Source organism: Gorilla gorilla, chromosome 11 (genome assembly GCF_029281585.2).
Source record: "Gorilla gorilla gorilla isolate KB3781 chromosome 11, NHGRI_mGorGor1-v2.1_pri, whole genome shotgun sequence".
In the NCBI taxonomy this organism is placed as follows: Eukaryota; Metazoa; Chordata; class Mammalia; order Primates; family Hominidae; genus Gorilla; species Gorilla gorilla.
The window spans coordinates 103401466-103417760 of record NC_073235.2 but is presented as its reverse complement, the minus strand read 5'-3'; the positions used below and the strand labels follow the sequence as shown (position 1 = coordinate 103417760).

Below are 16295 nucleotides of genomic sequence, written 5' to 3'. Positions count from 1 at the left end.
TACATAGTCACAGTTTCTAGGGATTAGGACATGGATGTCTTTGGTGTGCTGTCATTCTACATACCACATGATCTAACGTGGTCTGGGCCCTAATAAATGGCAGATATATAAAGTTACATTTCCCTAGAGCAAACCCATCTATATAACTTTCTGGAGTGGTGGATACTGGTCTTTTCTGTGCTGTTTAATAGGGTACCCAGCAGCTGCATGTGGTTACTGAATACAGTACTTGAAATGTAGCTAAGGAAACTAGGGAACTGAATTTTTTATTTAAATTATTAAAAATTAAATGTACATAGCCACATGTGGCTGGTGGCTACCATATAGACAGGGCAGCCCTAGAGCGTCAGATAACTCTGTAATGGGTTTATTAGACAGTGCTGGAGGATAACATTGACAAGTTATCTGAGTGGGGAGGTTCGCTTGAGGCCAGGACTTTGAAATCAGCCTGGGCAATATTGGGAGATCCTGTCTGTACAAAACATTAAAAAATTAGCCAGGCCTGGTGGCACAGTCCTGTAGTCCTAGCTACTCTGGAGGCCAAGATGGGAGGATTGCTTGAGCCCAGAAGTTTGAGGCTGCAGTGAGCCATAATTGTACTAGGGCACTCCAGCCTGGATGACAGAGTGAGGCCCTGTTTCTAAAAGAAAAGAAATGGCTCACGGTATTTTTTTTTCTTTTTGCATTGTTTCCAAGTTTTGGAAAATTTTGCTTAATACATGCAAGTAAAATAAATAGTGGCTCCAGCAGATTTATATCCAAAAAAAAGTGAAGCCTGGTTTCTTTGTCAAATAACTGCAGGTTCTTTCTTTTTACCTTCCTTAGGTCTCCTGGCTCATGGGTATCTGAGTTACACAGTGTAGGTTTCATCTGTACTTTTGTTGTCATAGAGCACATTCATTGGCTCTTCCTTAATCAAACATATGCAAGTATCAGTTTGAGATGGACCCTGTGGTAAGAGATGAGTAAAACACAATCCCTGTCATCAGCCAGTGGCTCATCTAGAAAGAAAGGATGCACATGCAGACAAATCGATTGTGTGTTATGTAAGAACCAGACACAATAGGGGCATAAAGGAGAGAGTCACTTCTACCCCAAAACTATCCATTAGCCTCAGCAAGGTTTATTGGTAGAGTGGGTTGAATAGCGTCCCCCCAAATTCATGTCTACCTGGAACCTCAGAAGTGGCCTTATTTGGAAATAAAGTCTTTGCAAGTATAATTAATTAAGCTAAGATGAGGTCTTACTGGATTAAGGTGGGCCCTAAATCCAATGACTGGTGTTTTTTTGTTTTGTTTTTTGAGACAGGCCTCCCTCTTGTCGCCCAGGCTGGAGTGCAATGGCATGATCCCGGCTCACTGCAACCTCCGCCTCCCAGGTTCAAGCAATTCTCCTGCCTCAGCCTCCTGAGTACCTGGGACTACAGGTGCCCGCCACCACGCCTGGCTAATTTTTGTATTTTTAGTAGAGACAGGGTTTCACTATGTTGGCTAGGCTGGTCTCAAACTCCTGACCTCATGATCTGCCCACCTCGGCCTCCCAAATTGCTGGGATTACAGGTGTGAGCCACCACGTCTGGCCCAATGACTAGTGTTTTTATGAGAAAGGAGAGGATTTGGATACAGACACACTGGGAAGAAGGCAATGAGATGATGGAGGCAGAGGTTGGGGTGATGCAGCCATAAGGAACAGCAGGAGCTGCCCGAAGAGGCGAGAAAGGATTCTTCCTGAGAACCGTGGCCCTGCCAGCACCTTGCCTTTGGATTTCTAGCCTCCAGAACTGTGAGAGAATACATACTGAAGCCACCCAGCTTGTGATAAATTGTTGCAGCAACCCTAGGAAACTGACCACTGGAAAGGTGCTGGGTAGGTCACAGAATTGAGGGCAGAGCTGAAGAATGGGGCGCAGGAACGAGGACACTTCTGAGGAGCTCAGCAGCAGAAGCTTGTGGACTCAACGCGGCCATCCAGGCGACCTGCTACAGTGGCCCTTTAGCTTGTGTAGCTTGCGCAAGAGCCTATCTCTCAGGAGAGACTCTAACCCAGCTTATCTCATTCCTTTCCCAGCAGCTTGTTTGGAACACATGGAGTGGAGGATGGATAATTTCCCAAAGGAAGAGACAGCAGTCAAATAAAAACAACAGGTGACCACTTTACAGAAGACAGTAAAGTCCCTTTTGGAAGAAGAAGCTGTCCTGTTGAATGCAACTCTTTTACACAGTGACAGTGGGTGGTTACAGATGTTGAGAAAGATTATCTTGGCAGAATGGTTTGGAACAAGACCAATAGCTAGCCAGTAAAATCATCTAAATGTGAAGTTACAGGAGCACAGGGGAGCCTGTCCTGCTGTGGCTCGGCAAAGGAAGGAACACTACTGCTTTGTACTTGGTGGCATCTTAACACTGACTTTCAGGGTTGTGTGGCGGGACTGAGAAAATTCCATTATTTTCTGTCTCCAACTATTTCTGCCTAATTTTTTGACTTCCTTTTGACGTCTTACAAATTAGAAAGCTTATCTTTTTGCTATTTGCCTACTCAAATCTATGAGACAGATAAAGTGTTAATTTTCACTGTTCTGGGATGGAACCGGGAGCAGTCTGTTTTTCTTTACAAGAGAGAAAACCTACTCAGAGAACTCAGGCTCAGAAGGCAAGAGTACAAATGTCTCCTGTGCTCCGAGGCCCAGGGAGTAAGAAATAGGAGGTTCCATGAAGCCCATGATGAGCATTAAGGGTTATGCTTCCTCACCCTTACAGGCATCAGGCTGCTGCTGATGTTGGGAAGCTGGTAGAACGGAATTGTTTAGACAGAGAGAAGGGGCACAGCAGGTGTGAAAATAAGGGCAGGAACCAGGTACTTGTCCTGTTGCCCTAGACTTCCTCAAACATTCTGACATTTGGCCGTTGTGTCCTGTCCATTTGTAGGGCCAGCTGAGTAGCTCTGACTTTGCCAAGAGTGGCTGGGCATTCTTGGACAGGTTACATGCTGGGCTTTCTGGGAAAGCAGAAGTTATACTCTGTGCATATGTGAGAATTGGATGGATGGGGGTGGTATGTGTCTTAGTTGGTTTGGGCTGCTATAACACAAATACCATAAACTGGGTGGCTTATAAACATAAATGTTTTGCTCATAGACAGAAATGTTTTGCTCAGAACCCAGTTCTGGAGGCTGAGAAGTCCAAGATCCAGCTGCTAGCAGATTCAGTATTCGATAAGGGCCTCCTCTCTGGTTCACAGATGGTGTCTTCTTGCAGTGTTCTCGTGTAGTGGAGGAGGTTAACTCGCTCTAGGGGGTCTTTTTTTTATAAGGGCACTAATCCCATTCATGAAAGTGGAGTCCTCATGACCTAATCACTTCCCAATGGCCCCACTTCTTAATACCACCACCTTTTAGGTTTAAGTTTGAATGTATGAATTCTGGGGTGACATAAACATTCAGGCCATAGCAGTATGAGAGTAAGTCTTTGCTTTACCTTTTTTTAAAACATTCGAGCCATGTTAATGTATTACTTATTTAAACATTTTAGTCTGTTTCATATTTTAATGATGTTTATTGAGCCCAAAGAACTGGTTTCAAATATATGGCTTCAACTGTATCTTTTTAAAAAAGTATTTTATTAACATCCATGCCATCCAGATTTTAGTGCATCAACTCACAGAAATAATTTTTATTCAAGCCCCTCTATTTTTAATGCTTTGTAGTTTTGAACCATGACAAATAGAAAATAAATGCCCAGTAACTATCCTTAGCTCTAACTGACAAGATTCTAAAAAAAAGAAATACAATTTACCATCACTTAAAATGATACACATGATAAGACAAACTTCTCACATTCTTATTAGATTAAGGATTTTATTTTCAAAAGAGCTAAAAAAAAATAAATAAAAAAAATACTTTCAACTTATTTCACCCCAGCCACTCCCACTAAGGTTCTCAGCTCTTAATGTTCCTGTGTCTTGCGTAATTTTTGTCCTGCCCATGACCCTTCTGCTCCTGCCTCCTTCCTCTTTGTGCTCCTGTCCTGCTTTAATCCCTTGGGCTCCTGTGGTGTAGGGAAGCCTCCAATGTCCGCAGATGGGCCTGTGGACAGCTATGCCCCAGCCTCTCATGACAACGTGCCCATGGCTTTAAGGACCTTCAGCCTCCTCCGGGCTGTATTGTATGCCTTATTGCCTACCTTCTCTCACCCAACACCCAGCGTTCTCAGCTCTGCCTCTCCTCCTTCAGCCACTGCAGGGGTCACTGCAGACCATGCCTTGGGGAGCCTGATCGTGTGAAATCTGGCTAGTAGAAAATCAGCTTGCCCCTGACTTTCTGGTCAAATAGGGCCTAATTTGTATGCTGGTTCCTCTCTCTCAAGGCCTCTAAACTCAGATGAGTGTAATTTGGTGGATCCCATATATCTTATTTCTTTTTTTCTTTTGTTTTTCCTTCTCAAAGTTATTGGTAGAGAGGATCTTGCATATTTTAAACCACAATGTAGGGGGTAATTACAATTTATAATTCTTTTGCTTTATGTTCTCACTTCAATCTATGGGAAACTGAAATATGCAATATTTCTTAAACTCTGATACCAGATTGGATGTTTTTCAACAATAGCAACAACAACACAGAGGGGTTGGGGGCAAGATATTGAAAATGTTTTTATATTGCTTTTTCCCCTCCTCCAAATCCAAAAGAATGTTAATCAGTTGAATAGTAGATGTGCATGAGGGAAATACCACTCCTTTGCTGTCAAATGCACGTACATAGACTTACGGTCAATCCATGGCAAAACAAAACTTGCAGAACTCTGTTGTGGCTACTGAATCAAATACACCCCTGGGAAAAGTCATCATATATTTATCTACCAAGAAGTGTCTTTCATTCTATAATCATAACCTGTATTACCAGTCCATTTAGATTGGATGGACACAGAAAGGAAAAGTTTGCTTTTACAGCAACATTTACGTGATCTTTTCAGAAACAAATCAGCACTAAACTTGCTTACTGTGGATACAGCAGTGCTTTTCTGGTGGCCTCTAGGCTGGAAAGTCTAAGTGAAATGCTTTGCAAATAATGATTCATTGGGTTAACGTAATCAAAGTTGGATAACGTTTCTAAATTTTGTGTCTATTTTTTTCTACAACAGTATAAGAATATCAGTTTGGAACCCAGTTAGGATTAACAAGCCATCTTTTTACTTGTGAAAAACTGAAACACCTGGAAAAAAAAAAGACAAGACAATAATTATGAAACAAAGTGTGCAAATCTCTCAACTTTATATATAGGGAGAAGAACAATAAATGATTGACAATTGGGTTGATAAGATTTACAGCTATGAATAAGTACGTTTGGGTAGTTACCGTTCTCCTCTGGGCTCCGTGTCTTCATTTATAAAATAAGAAGCTGGATGACATCAGAAGTTTTTGAATATTTTTAGCAGAGGTTTAAAATGTCATGGGGAACATACTCACATGTGTATGTTTTTAGTGTGGTATAAATTTGATTTATAAGATCAATGTTGAACACTTCCTTATAAAGCAAATATATAAGAGCCAATTATGTTACTTTGAAGAATGTAAAAATTTGAAATTGCAGGTAAAGGATAACAATTACAGACTCAGAATGCAATTTATATCTGCATCTTGTGTTGATTCATGGCATGGATAACATTCTGACACACAGAAGTAATTATAAATGGTAAAGTGACAAGAGGCTTTTTTTTGTTTTTTAAATTTGTCTTGCAATTTGAGGATGGTCTTTTAAAAAATTCTTTACTTTTTAATTTTAATTAAAAAAAAAATAGAGACAGGGTCTTGCTATGTCGCCCAGGCTGGTCTTGAACTCCTGGGCTCAAGTGATCCTCCCATGCTGGCCTCCTGAAGTGCTGGGATTACAGGCATAAGCCACCATGCACAGCAGAGGATGGTCTTTATTTTAACTTCTGTACAGACTGGGCACAGTGACTTACACCTGTAATCCTAGCACTTTGGGAGGCCGAGGCGGTCCAATTACTTGAGGTCAGGAGTTTGAGACCAGGCTGGCCAACATGGCAATACTCTGTCTCTACAAAAAAATAAGCTGGGTGTGGTGGTGCGTGCCTGTAGTCCCAGCTACTTGGGAGGCTGAGACATGAGAATTGCTTGAACCTGGGAGGCGGAGGTTGCAGTGAGCCGAGATTGGACTACTGCACTCTAGCCTGGGTGACAGAGCGAGACAATGTCCCACCCCCCACCCAAAAAAAAAAAGTCTGTACAAAAACTTGACAATCCCATTCATTCACTGGTGGTGTCTAGTTCGTTAAAATTTGGCATTTTATCTGAATGTGTGTGTGTCTTTGTGTGTGTGTAACCATATTGAGTACTATGTGTCAGGCACAATGCCATGTATTTTATATGCCTTGTTGTACATAAGAATTAGAGTGGATTTGCCATCATGTTCACATTTAACTTTAATACTTGGAAAGAGAAAGAAGGATAGAAAGAGAGAATAATTAAAGAGCTTAGATAATTCTGCCCTACATTTGTGTGTGTGTGTTTCTGAGATAGGGTTTCACTCCGTTGCCCAGGCTGGAGTCCAGTGGCACAATTTTGGCTCACTGCAACCTCCATCTTCTGGACTCAAGCAATCCTCCTACCTCAGCCTCCAAGCCTCCAAGTAGCTGGGACTACAGGCATGTGTCACCATGCCAGGTGGTGTACAGACGGGGTTTCACCATGTTGCCCAGGCTGGTCTTGAACTCCTGAACTCAAGCCATCCACCTGCCTTGGCCTCCCAAAGTGCTGGGATTACAGGCATGAGCCACCATGCCTGGCTTGTTGGTGAATGTTTTAAAATGACTATCTTACAATAATGTAAGATGTAATTTTAAGTGTTGCTTGTTTTGATTTGTGTCGTAAAGGAGAAGCAAATTCTCATCGGTTATTTAGTCTGATTTAGTAAAAACATCAATACAAGTTGTTCTCATATGACAAAGCACAATGGAATTAAATGTATATTATATGTGTTAATACTTGTGGGTGTTTTTAAACAATTACATTGGAAAATTAGATTTTAATGAAAAAATTTTATTTTATTTTTATCTGAGTTTATGCCATAGTTCTCTCTCTTCCCCAGTGTTTTCAGTTATTGCCCAGTAAGTGTGCAGAAAGTAGAAGTTTAATTTTGTAACAAAAAAACCATGTTTTTTCTTATCAGCATATATTTCCCAAGGAGTTTCTGTGGCCACTCTCCAAAGCCTTCAGTGCTCTGTGTGTAGTGTTAAGCAGCAGCACAAAATTGTAGCAGTTGAACTCAATGAATACAAAGAGATAACTCTTCCAAATAGCGCTAGTTAATTATAAATGGAGTAATCAGTGGATTTCAGTTTGTTTTTTTGCATTCCAGTTGTGATTCTTAAAAGAATCAGAGAGTAGGCTTTTTAAATATTTTAATCCAGTGTATTTTCATATTTTATTTTAAAATTAAAAAAACTATCATGTTGGTTAAAACACCCTGGCCTTCCTTTGTCAGTTCCCAGAACCATGCATATTTAGTGTTAAAGGACTTAAATATTGGATAAGATATATTGACTTTAAAATGAAGCATGATTTAAGCACTTGTGCAATTCTTGATTTCTATAGAACGAAGTTTGAAAGCCTGGATTGGTTGATTTTTTTTCCCCCACTTTGAATAATTATCTTTTAGCTTATTGATCTTACCTTTTAGGGAATGATAGCAGTGTTATGCTATAGGGATAGACCAAGGTTTAAATGTCTCAGGGTCATCTCTTGGGATCTAAGAAAGAAAGCAAATTAAACACTTAATATACCATAACACTATTTATTTCAACAGGAGCATTACATCAAGACTTTGGGTTTAAAAAATTTTTTGGATGAGAGGAGGCTGGATGTTCCTGGCTCCTGGGGCATGGGACTGTGTCATTCCTTTCAACTGACAACTTTGAAAAGAAGGTGGGTTTGTGTTTTCCTCTCTGTTTTACCTAATGTTGCTAAATAAGAGGGCACTTCAGATTTTTTTTTTTTTTTTTTTTTTTTTTGGAGACGGAGTCTTGCTCTGTTACCCAGGCTGGAGCACAGTGGTGTGATCTCAGCTCACTGCAACCTCCTCTTCGCAGGTTCAAGTGATTCTCGTGCCTCAGTCTCCTGAGTAGCTGGGATTACAGGTGTGTGCCTCAATGCCTGGCTCATTTTTGTATTTAGTAGATACAGGGTTTCACCATGTAGGCCAGGTTGGTCTGGAACTCCTGGCCTCAAGTGATCCACCTGCCTTGGCCTCCCAAAGTGCTGGGATTACAGGCATGAGCCACTGCGCCTGGCTTAGTAAGAGGGCATTTCGGTGAGTTACCTATCTTCTTTGCTTCCCAGATATGAATCCCAAAGAGTATTACACATCCCATGAATTCATTTGGGAGTAGGGATGTGGCTAGGCTGGCAGGTGTGTACACTGGAGCCCACACACCTGGACTTCTTTACAGCGATATGATAACAGCCCTGTGTGCACCTTTAGTCAAATGGTTTGTGTGATATTGTGTTCTTGCTGGTCAAACCCAAGCCTCTTTTCGCTGTCCTGGGCTACAAGCTCCGAGAATTATTCATCCTTTTTTGTGGTCCTCAATGCCTGTCTCCTCTTTGGGGAATTCTTCCCCTTAGGTTCAAGCCCGAAGTAGAACACACATCTCTCCTCTCCCCTGCTACGTTTTTGTTTGAAGTGTTGGCTTTTAGTTACAAATGTGTTAAAAAGCAAAGCAAGCTTTTCCCCAATGATGGAAAGCTATGAAGTTTCCAAAAAGCTTTCTCTCCCCTCCTAATATGTATTTATTTCACAAAAATACAAAAAGAAGCCAAATAATTCACCCACCTTCTACCATTCAGGGCATTTTCCTAAATTCTATTCTTACTTTTTGCCCTCTGTATTGAAATGTAAACGAAGGGTTTGCCTTCCCAAAGGGCCTTCCCTATTCTTTTCTTAGCTGTCCCTGTGGGAGCTTCTTGGCTCTCTTCTTTAGAATGAGCCTGTTCTGCAAGGTCTGGGCTGGACACAGGGCAAAATTCCTCAGTTTAGCTGTGGCAGATTTGGGTCTACTATTCTGCTAAAGTTATGAAATTTTTAGTCTCTCTCTCTCTTTTTTTTTTTTTTTAAAGACAGGGTCTTGCTCTATCACCCAGGCTGGAGTGCAGTGGCACAATCAAGCTCACTGCAGCCTCAAATTCCTGGGCTCAGGCGATCCTCCAACCTTAGCCTCCTGAGTAGCTGGGACTATAGGCATGCGCTACCATGCCTGGCTAATTTTTTTGGGTTTTGGTAGAGACACAAATATACATTCAATAACAGTATCAGAGACTCTCTCTTTAGGAGTAAGAATGGCTACTCTGTGAAATGTCATCAAGCGTTGCAGGGAAATAATTCAGTTCCTGCATCCTGGGACAAACGTATTCAATGTGGAACCAGTTTCACAGCCAACAAAACCTCTTCCAAGACAGCATGAGAGGCTAGAAGAATGTGGTTAAGAATGAGTACATGCCTGTCTGAGTGTGTGCGTGCATGTGTGTCCGTGTGCATACATGCATGCATGTATGTGTGTGTGTCCCATGGGAACAGGTCAATAGGTTGAGCATTCTGAGGAAGACACCATGGGAGACTCTACTCTCAGTCTGTCCTGAGCTGTGCAGTCTGATCTATGTTCCATCTCAAGGAATCCAGGTGACTGAAGCATGTCCGTGCTGGTCTAAGGCCCTGCCAATTATCTGTCTCGCTATGTTGCCCAGGCTGATCTTGAACTTCTGATCTCAAGTGATCCTCCTGCCTCAGCCTTCCAAAGTGCTGGGGTTACAGGCAAGAGCCTGTGTGCCTGGCCACTTCTAGCGAATCTTTAAACCTAAGGGTGGTCTTAGGGATCCCTGACTCAATCATCTTCACCATCATCATCATCAATATGTATTGACCATTTACTATGTGCAACAACTGCCAACTGCTTTATGTATTATCTTATTCAATTCTCACAACAATCCTGTAAAGTAACTAGAGTTATTCTCTCCACTACCCCACCTCTCCCTCATTTTATAGATAAGAAAACTGAGTGATCAGAGAACTTACATAAAGCATCACAGGTAGAGCTGGGGCTGGGTCCTGTGCCTCGTGCCTGTAATCCCAGCACTTTGGGAGGCTGAGGTGGGCAGATCGCTTGAGCTCAGGAGTTTGACACCAGCCTGGGCAACATGGTGAAACCTTGTCTCTACAAAAAATACAACAACTAGCTGGGTATGGTGGTGTGCACCTGTAGTCCCAGCTACTCGGGAGGCTGAGGTGGGAGGATCACTTTAACCTGGGAGGCGGTGGTTGCAGTGAGCCGAGATTGTGCCACTGCACTCCAGCCTGGGTGACAGAGCAAGACTCCATCTCAAATAAAAAGTAGAGCTGGAATTGAAACCCAGATTCACTCTACTCAGGGCCTGTCTCAAGCACTAAGCTAAAATAGTTCATTGTAACTCTTCTCCTTGGCAGGATGAGATGGCTCTCTTTTCTCCTGTTTTATATTCTGCATCTCTTATTTCCTCCCTTAAACTGAGGAATGCCTCCAGCTTTTGCCTCTTCCGTTTTAGGTGTTCTCCCTATCTCTCCCTTTCCTCTGCTCCTACTAACCTAAGGAGGAAGAGATCACATAGGAGAGTTTTTAGATACAAAAATATACATTCAATAACAGTATCAGAGACTCTCCCTTCAGGAGTAAGAATGGCTACTCTGTGAAATGTCACCAAGCATTGCAGGGAAATGATTCAGTTCCTGCATCCTGGGACAAACATGTTCAATGTGGAATCAGTTTCACAGCCAATAAAACCTCTTCCAAGACAGCATGAGAGGCTAGAAGAATGTGGTTAAGAATGAGTACAGGCCTGTCTGAGTGTGCACGTGCATGTGTGTCTGTGTGCGTACATGCGTGTCTGTGTGAGTACATGCATGCATGTATGTGTATGTGTCTCATGGGAACAGGTCAATAGGTTGAGCATTCTGAGGAAGACACCATGGGAGACTCTACTCTCAGTCTGTCCTGAGCCGTGCAGTCTGCTCTGTGTTCCATCTCAAGGAATCCAGGTGACCGAAGCATGTCCGTGCTGGTCTAAGGCCCTGCCAATTATCTGTAGCTGAGATTATAGCTGAACAGGCTGGAGATTTCATGTTTTCACATGTTGTGGTATATGAGCCCCAAGAAATAGAATACAGTCTTGTAGGGCTGGTAGATGTCTCCGCCAGCTCAGAGAAATCCAGGGCTGTGTATAGAGTATGGGGTTGAGCAGGCTTCATCTTGAACGGCTAGTGTTTGGGAGTGAACTGCCTGAGAGGAGTGGGTAAACCAGGCGTCTGGCAGCATGCAAAATGTTCACGTGCCTCTCCTCCTTCAGCAGGGAGGAAGGGCTCCAGATACTGAACTAAACAGGTGGCGCTTTTAATGCTGCCAGTTCTCACTGAGTCTGGGCATCTAGAAACGCAAAAGAAGCAGGGAGGGAAAATGAGACGTGGGGATGTGAGAGACGCAGTGCTGTAAAGGAGGGGAGTCCGTGGATGGAGACTGTATTAGGGTTTGCGGTGTAGGAAGAAGGTGAAGGCCATTAGAAACCAGCCATTGGTCAATCTCATAGAATAGCAGATTCTATGAAGGACAGGCATGGCCATTTGGAATTGAGGACTGATCTAAGAATGAAGGACTTTTCCCACTAGGGTACGATAAGATCATGCGTCAGCCTAACGCAGGACATGAGCCATTTGTTATGACTGCAAGGATTTCTTATGAGTCACCATGTTCCAGGCTGCCCCTTCAGAAGTGGGGTAAGCTGAAACCTGCTTATAAACCTGTTTCCAAGCTGAGGTGTCTGATTTTAACTTCCAGGAGATGGAAACTGAAGCTGTTAATTGGCTCTACATGGCCTCCCACTATGGCAGCCCACATAGACCACATTTGGTGATTACTCAATAAATACGTTTTGTTGTTGGTGATATTAAGATAACATGATTTTAAAAAAATGTCTGCCTATTCCACATTCTCCAAGGCAGTATTTTTCTAATTTTTGAGGGTATGGAACCCTTCATGTCTCTGAATCCTAAAGATTTTTTTTTTAAATGAAATCACTGTTTCTAAGGAGAAGTCCTCATATGAAAGTGTTAAATATGTATATCTTAAAGGAAGTTTACTTTTTTCCCCTTGAGGAATTTAAGATGACTGTACAAAACACATTTTCCAGGAAATACATATTTTTCTTTCTCCCATCACCGAAAAGGAAATTACATAGAGATGATGTTTCTGGCCACGCCTAGTTGAGCCGGACTGACCTGTTGGGCTCAGAGTAGAAACCATCACCAGCAACACTGTCCTCACCAGAAATTAACCACCTGAGAAACAGCCATGCAAAAATGGCAGCCAGCATTAGGCTGTGATTAAGGTTAAACAAACCCAAACATGTTAAAAAAAAAAAAAAACCTTTTGGCATAGTAAATGCTCATTCATACAGTATGATTTTTTTTGGTAACAAACATGCTTTTTACCAATGCCTGCCTTTTTTGAAGCTAATTTACCCATGAAAATGAGGCTGCTAGTTAGAAGAGTTGGTGTTTATTCTGGCCTCAGCAGGTCAACTTGATTTAATGTGGAAACACTTTTCAAGCCTTTTGGGAGAGGCATATTTTGAAGAAGGTCATTAACAGTTTATGGGTTTTTGGTGATGACCTTAACACTAATATTTACAGAGTGACTCATATTTACACAGTATTTTTACATACATTATTTTATTTAATTCCGAGGGAAAAGTACTGAGTGTTTTACCATCATTTCTGTTTAAGAAATAGATCTAGTCGGGCTGTTATTTACCTTATGGCTATAAGGAGGTTATTAAAAGAGGAGGTCTTGAACTTTTCAATACTCATGCTCTAGTATACAGACATTCTGACTCCCCGACCTTCTTATTCATTAGAACAAATTGTGTTTTGACAAGGGCATTCAAAGGCCCAATACAAAGACTGTTAATATCTATGTTTCTTATTCTTTCTCTCTTTCTATATACACATTTGCATAGTACAGCATTGTGTACTAGTGTGAATCATTATATATTTCAATTAAAAACCATGTTGTAATTTGATCAAATGTATTAAAAATGTAAATTCTGGCTGGCACGGTGGTTCATGCCTGTAATCTCAGCACTTTGGGAAGCCGAGGCAGGTGGATCACGAAGTCAAGAGTTTGAGACATAACCAACATGGTGAAACCCTGTCTCTACTAAAAATACAAAGATTAGCCGGGCGTGGTGGTGTGCACCTGTAATCCCAGCTACTCAGGAGGCTGACGCAGGAGAATCGCTTGAATCCTGGAGGCGGAGGCTGCAGTGAGCTGAGACTGCACCACTGCACTCCAGCCTGGGCAACAGAGACTCTGTCTCAAAAAAAAAAAAAGAGTAAATTCTGATGTGGGGTCAGATTTGTTCCAAGATGCTTTAGAAATTGGTCTGTGTGAGCAGCCAGGCTCTAAGAACTTCAGGAGGCCTGCTGTGGCTTCTAAGGGGATGAATGAATTATAGTCACTAAAGACCTAAAGAAGTAGATCTGAAGTGTGATAAAGCATATGATAAAGACTAGGAAAGTTGCTGATTGGAAGAAGGACTATCCAGGTTTCACTCGCTGATGTGAAAATAAATGGTGTGGCCACAAATTCTATTTTATCTCTCAGCCATGGAGAACAACAATTGTAAGATTTTTCTACCAGAGAGGCAAATCAGACACTTTTCTACCAGAGGGGCAAATCAGACACAAAAGGGCCACTTTTGAGGGCTGCTTAGTCCCAAGCGGCTTTGATTCCTCTGAAGCTGCTGCAGGGCCTTTGCATGAGCTGTTCTTGGCCTGGACTGTATCATTGCCAGCTTTATACTTGGTCCCTTGCTTCATTCAGGCTTTGGCTCAAATGTGAACACTCTCAGAGGGAACTTCCCCAAGAAACTATAATCAAATAATCTCTCCATCACATTCTAGCTCCCTTCTCTTCAATTTTCCTTCACAGTATTCAGTACTGCTTGCAATTATATTGTGCGTTTGTTTACTTGCTTACTGTCTGGCTTCCCCCACAGAATGTAAGCTCTATGCCGGCAGAGATTGCCTTGCTCACCACTATTTTTTTAGTTCCCCAGCAGTGCCTGGCACATGGAAGGTACTCAATAAATATGTTAGATGAATGAAGAATTGCATGACGAGTAACCAAAGTGAGATCCCATCTATGACCCTTCTGACTTCAAGAAAAGAGTGAGGCTAAGTCAGAAAGGTTTTATTCTGTGGGATGTAGTAGTATACCCCAGGGTCAGCCAAGCACTTATAATTCACAGTCACTGTCTTCCTTCCCTGCTAGACTATAAATGCCTTGAGAGCAGGGACCTTATATTCCTGGGACCTCAAACTATGCAGAAAGGAAGGGATCAAATGAATTTGTTGAATTTGATTAAAGCTGAGTAGGAGTTAACAAATTGAACAGAAGAAGATGGTTCCAAGGAGAAGGAAGAGCATGGCAGAGGCCCTAAAGCAGGAGTGAGCGTCTCTGTCCTCAACATGAGGAATGACAGAAGAAGGCAAGTGTGGTTGGGTGGGGTCATGGGTGGCTGGAGAGGTGGGTGGGGTTGGCCATGCTGGACTCTGAAGATTTGTAGGCTCAGGAAGGCAAGTTAAGAAGTTTTCTGTCTCCTATGAGCAAAGGGAAGCTTTTTGCCAATGTGTGTGCTGGTGTGGCATGGTCTGCTTTGCCACACCACAAGCTTCTGGCTGCAGGGGGTGTAGAGAGATCAGCCAGGAGGCAGCTTTGATCCAGGGTGGAAAGATGGTAGGTAGCTTCAGGGTCACCAGAAACTAAACTCCACCAAGGTAGGGGGTCTCTGTTTCATTCACTACTGTAGCCCCAGAATCGTTCTGTAGAACAATGCCTGGCACACATTAGATGCTCAACATCTGTTTGTGGGATGAATGAATAATATAGTGGTTAAGGATGGAGAAAATGGACTGGGTCAAGAAATTGTTGGGGGTGAAAATGAGCAGGACATGGTGAAGGACTAGCTACTGAGTATGAGGGAGAGAAATGCCAGGATGGCTCCTGGGTTTCTTGTTTATGTTTCTGTATGGATAGATGAGTATTGCCATTTCCTGCAACAGGTAATAGTAGAAGAATCTAAATTTTGTGTGTTTCTTGGCCTCTGTTAAACTAAGACTCAGGACTTCCTCCTCTCTGCACTCCTTGGGAGGTCCCAATCAAGGCTGGCCTCTAACCAGCCCCTTCTCTCTGTTGGTGAACAGTTGAGGAGACAGGGTCTGGAGGCTCGAACAAACTAACTGAAGTCTTCTCATGTATTCGGAGAGGGCTTTCTTTTCATTGATTCAAATACATGTGAGGTCAGTGCAATGGTTAGGAATATTGTAGGTCATTATAAGTATGAAGGATAAATGATTATGGCCAGGCACGGTGGCTCACGCCTGTAATCCCAGCACTGTGGAAGGCTAAGGCGGGCGGATCATCTGAGGACAGGAGTTCCAGGCCAGCCTGGCCAACATGGTGAAACCCCATCTCTACTAAAAATAACAAAATTAGCTGGGCATGGTGGTACACCCCTGTAATCCTAGCTACTCAGGAGGCTGAGGCAGGAGAATCACTTGAACCTGGGAGGTAGAGGGTGCAGTGAGCTGAGATTGCAACACTGCACTCCAGCCTGGGCAACAGAGCAAGACCCCGTCTCCAAAAGAAAAAAAAAAGCATAAATGATCATTCTCCATATGGTCTGAGTAGCCTTAATAACAAGGGGCTTATTATTGAAAAGTTAAACATTCTGTCCTGCCCTCACCCCTCAAATTTATTCCAGTAGCTATAGACAAAGATTAAGAGTTGTAGGATAAACGAGTTTGGCCAGGTATTCTCTTTTTCTGTTTAAGCAACTATTTTTTGAGTGATACTTCACGGGATACTTTTCCCATGAAATTCCCAATCCAGATTTTTCTGTGACTGAGGCTCAGCAGAGTCATTCCCAATTATACTGTTCAAATCTTTTCAAAGACTTATGTCAGGGATATCCTGATTTTATTAAATGAGTTTACAAATAAGATATATTGTACATATAAACATATATAAATTAAAGGATGGTTAAAAGTGTACACACACACACACATGCACGCTCACACTCCAAAACATGGTTATAGTTAGTTCTGGTTGGTGGGATTATGGCTGATTTTAACTTCACCTTATTCTTTTCAGCATTTTCTAATTTTTCCGTAACGGACATATGTTACTTTTACAAAGATGAAAT

At 42.3% G+C, this 16295-nt stretch overlaps 1 protein-coding gene and 1 long non-coding RNA gene across 2 annotated transcripts in view; one reads left to right on the top strand and one right to left on the bottom strand.

The window, feature by feature from the left end:
- The first annotated feature begins 1481 nt into the window (after positions 1–1481).
- On the top strand, positions 1482–14575 carry LOC109025892 (uncharacterized). The gene is made up of 4 exons (XR_008677426.2): positions 1482–2144; positions 5132–5327; positions 7816–7934; positions 14363–14575. It is a non-coding gene; the product is annotated as an uncharacterized lncRNA (long non-coding RNA).
- The window catches only part of LOC101136449 (aldehyde oxidase 2), an 82377-nt gene continuing 70489 nt past the window's right edge, over positions 4408–16295 (bottom strand). Inside the window, exons 35-36 of the mRNA XM_055380217.2 lie at positions 7683–7758; positions 4408–5202 (exon numbers count right to left, since the gene is read on the bottom strand). Of these exons, the coding sequence (XP_055236192.2) occupies positions 7705–7758 (54 nt within the window). The 3' untranslated portion in view covers positions 4408–5202; positions 7683–7704. The remainder of the gene's footprint in view (positions 5203–7682; positions 7759–16295) is intronic.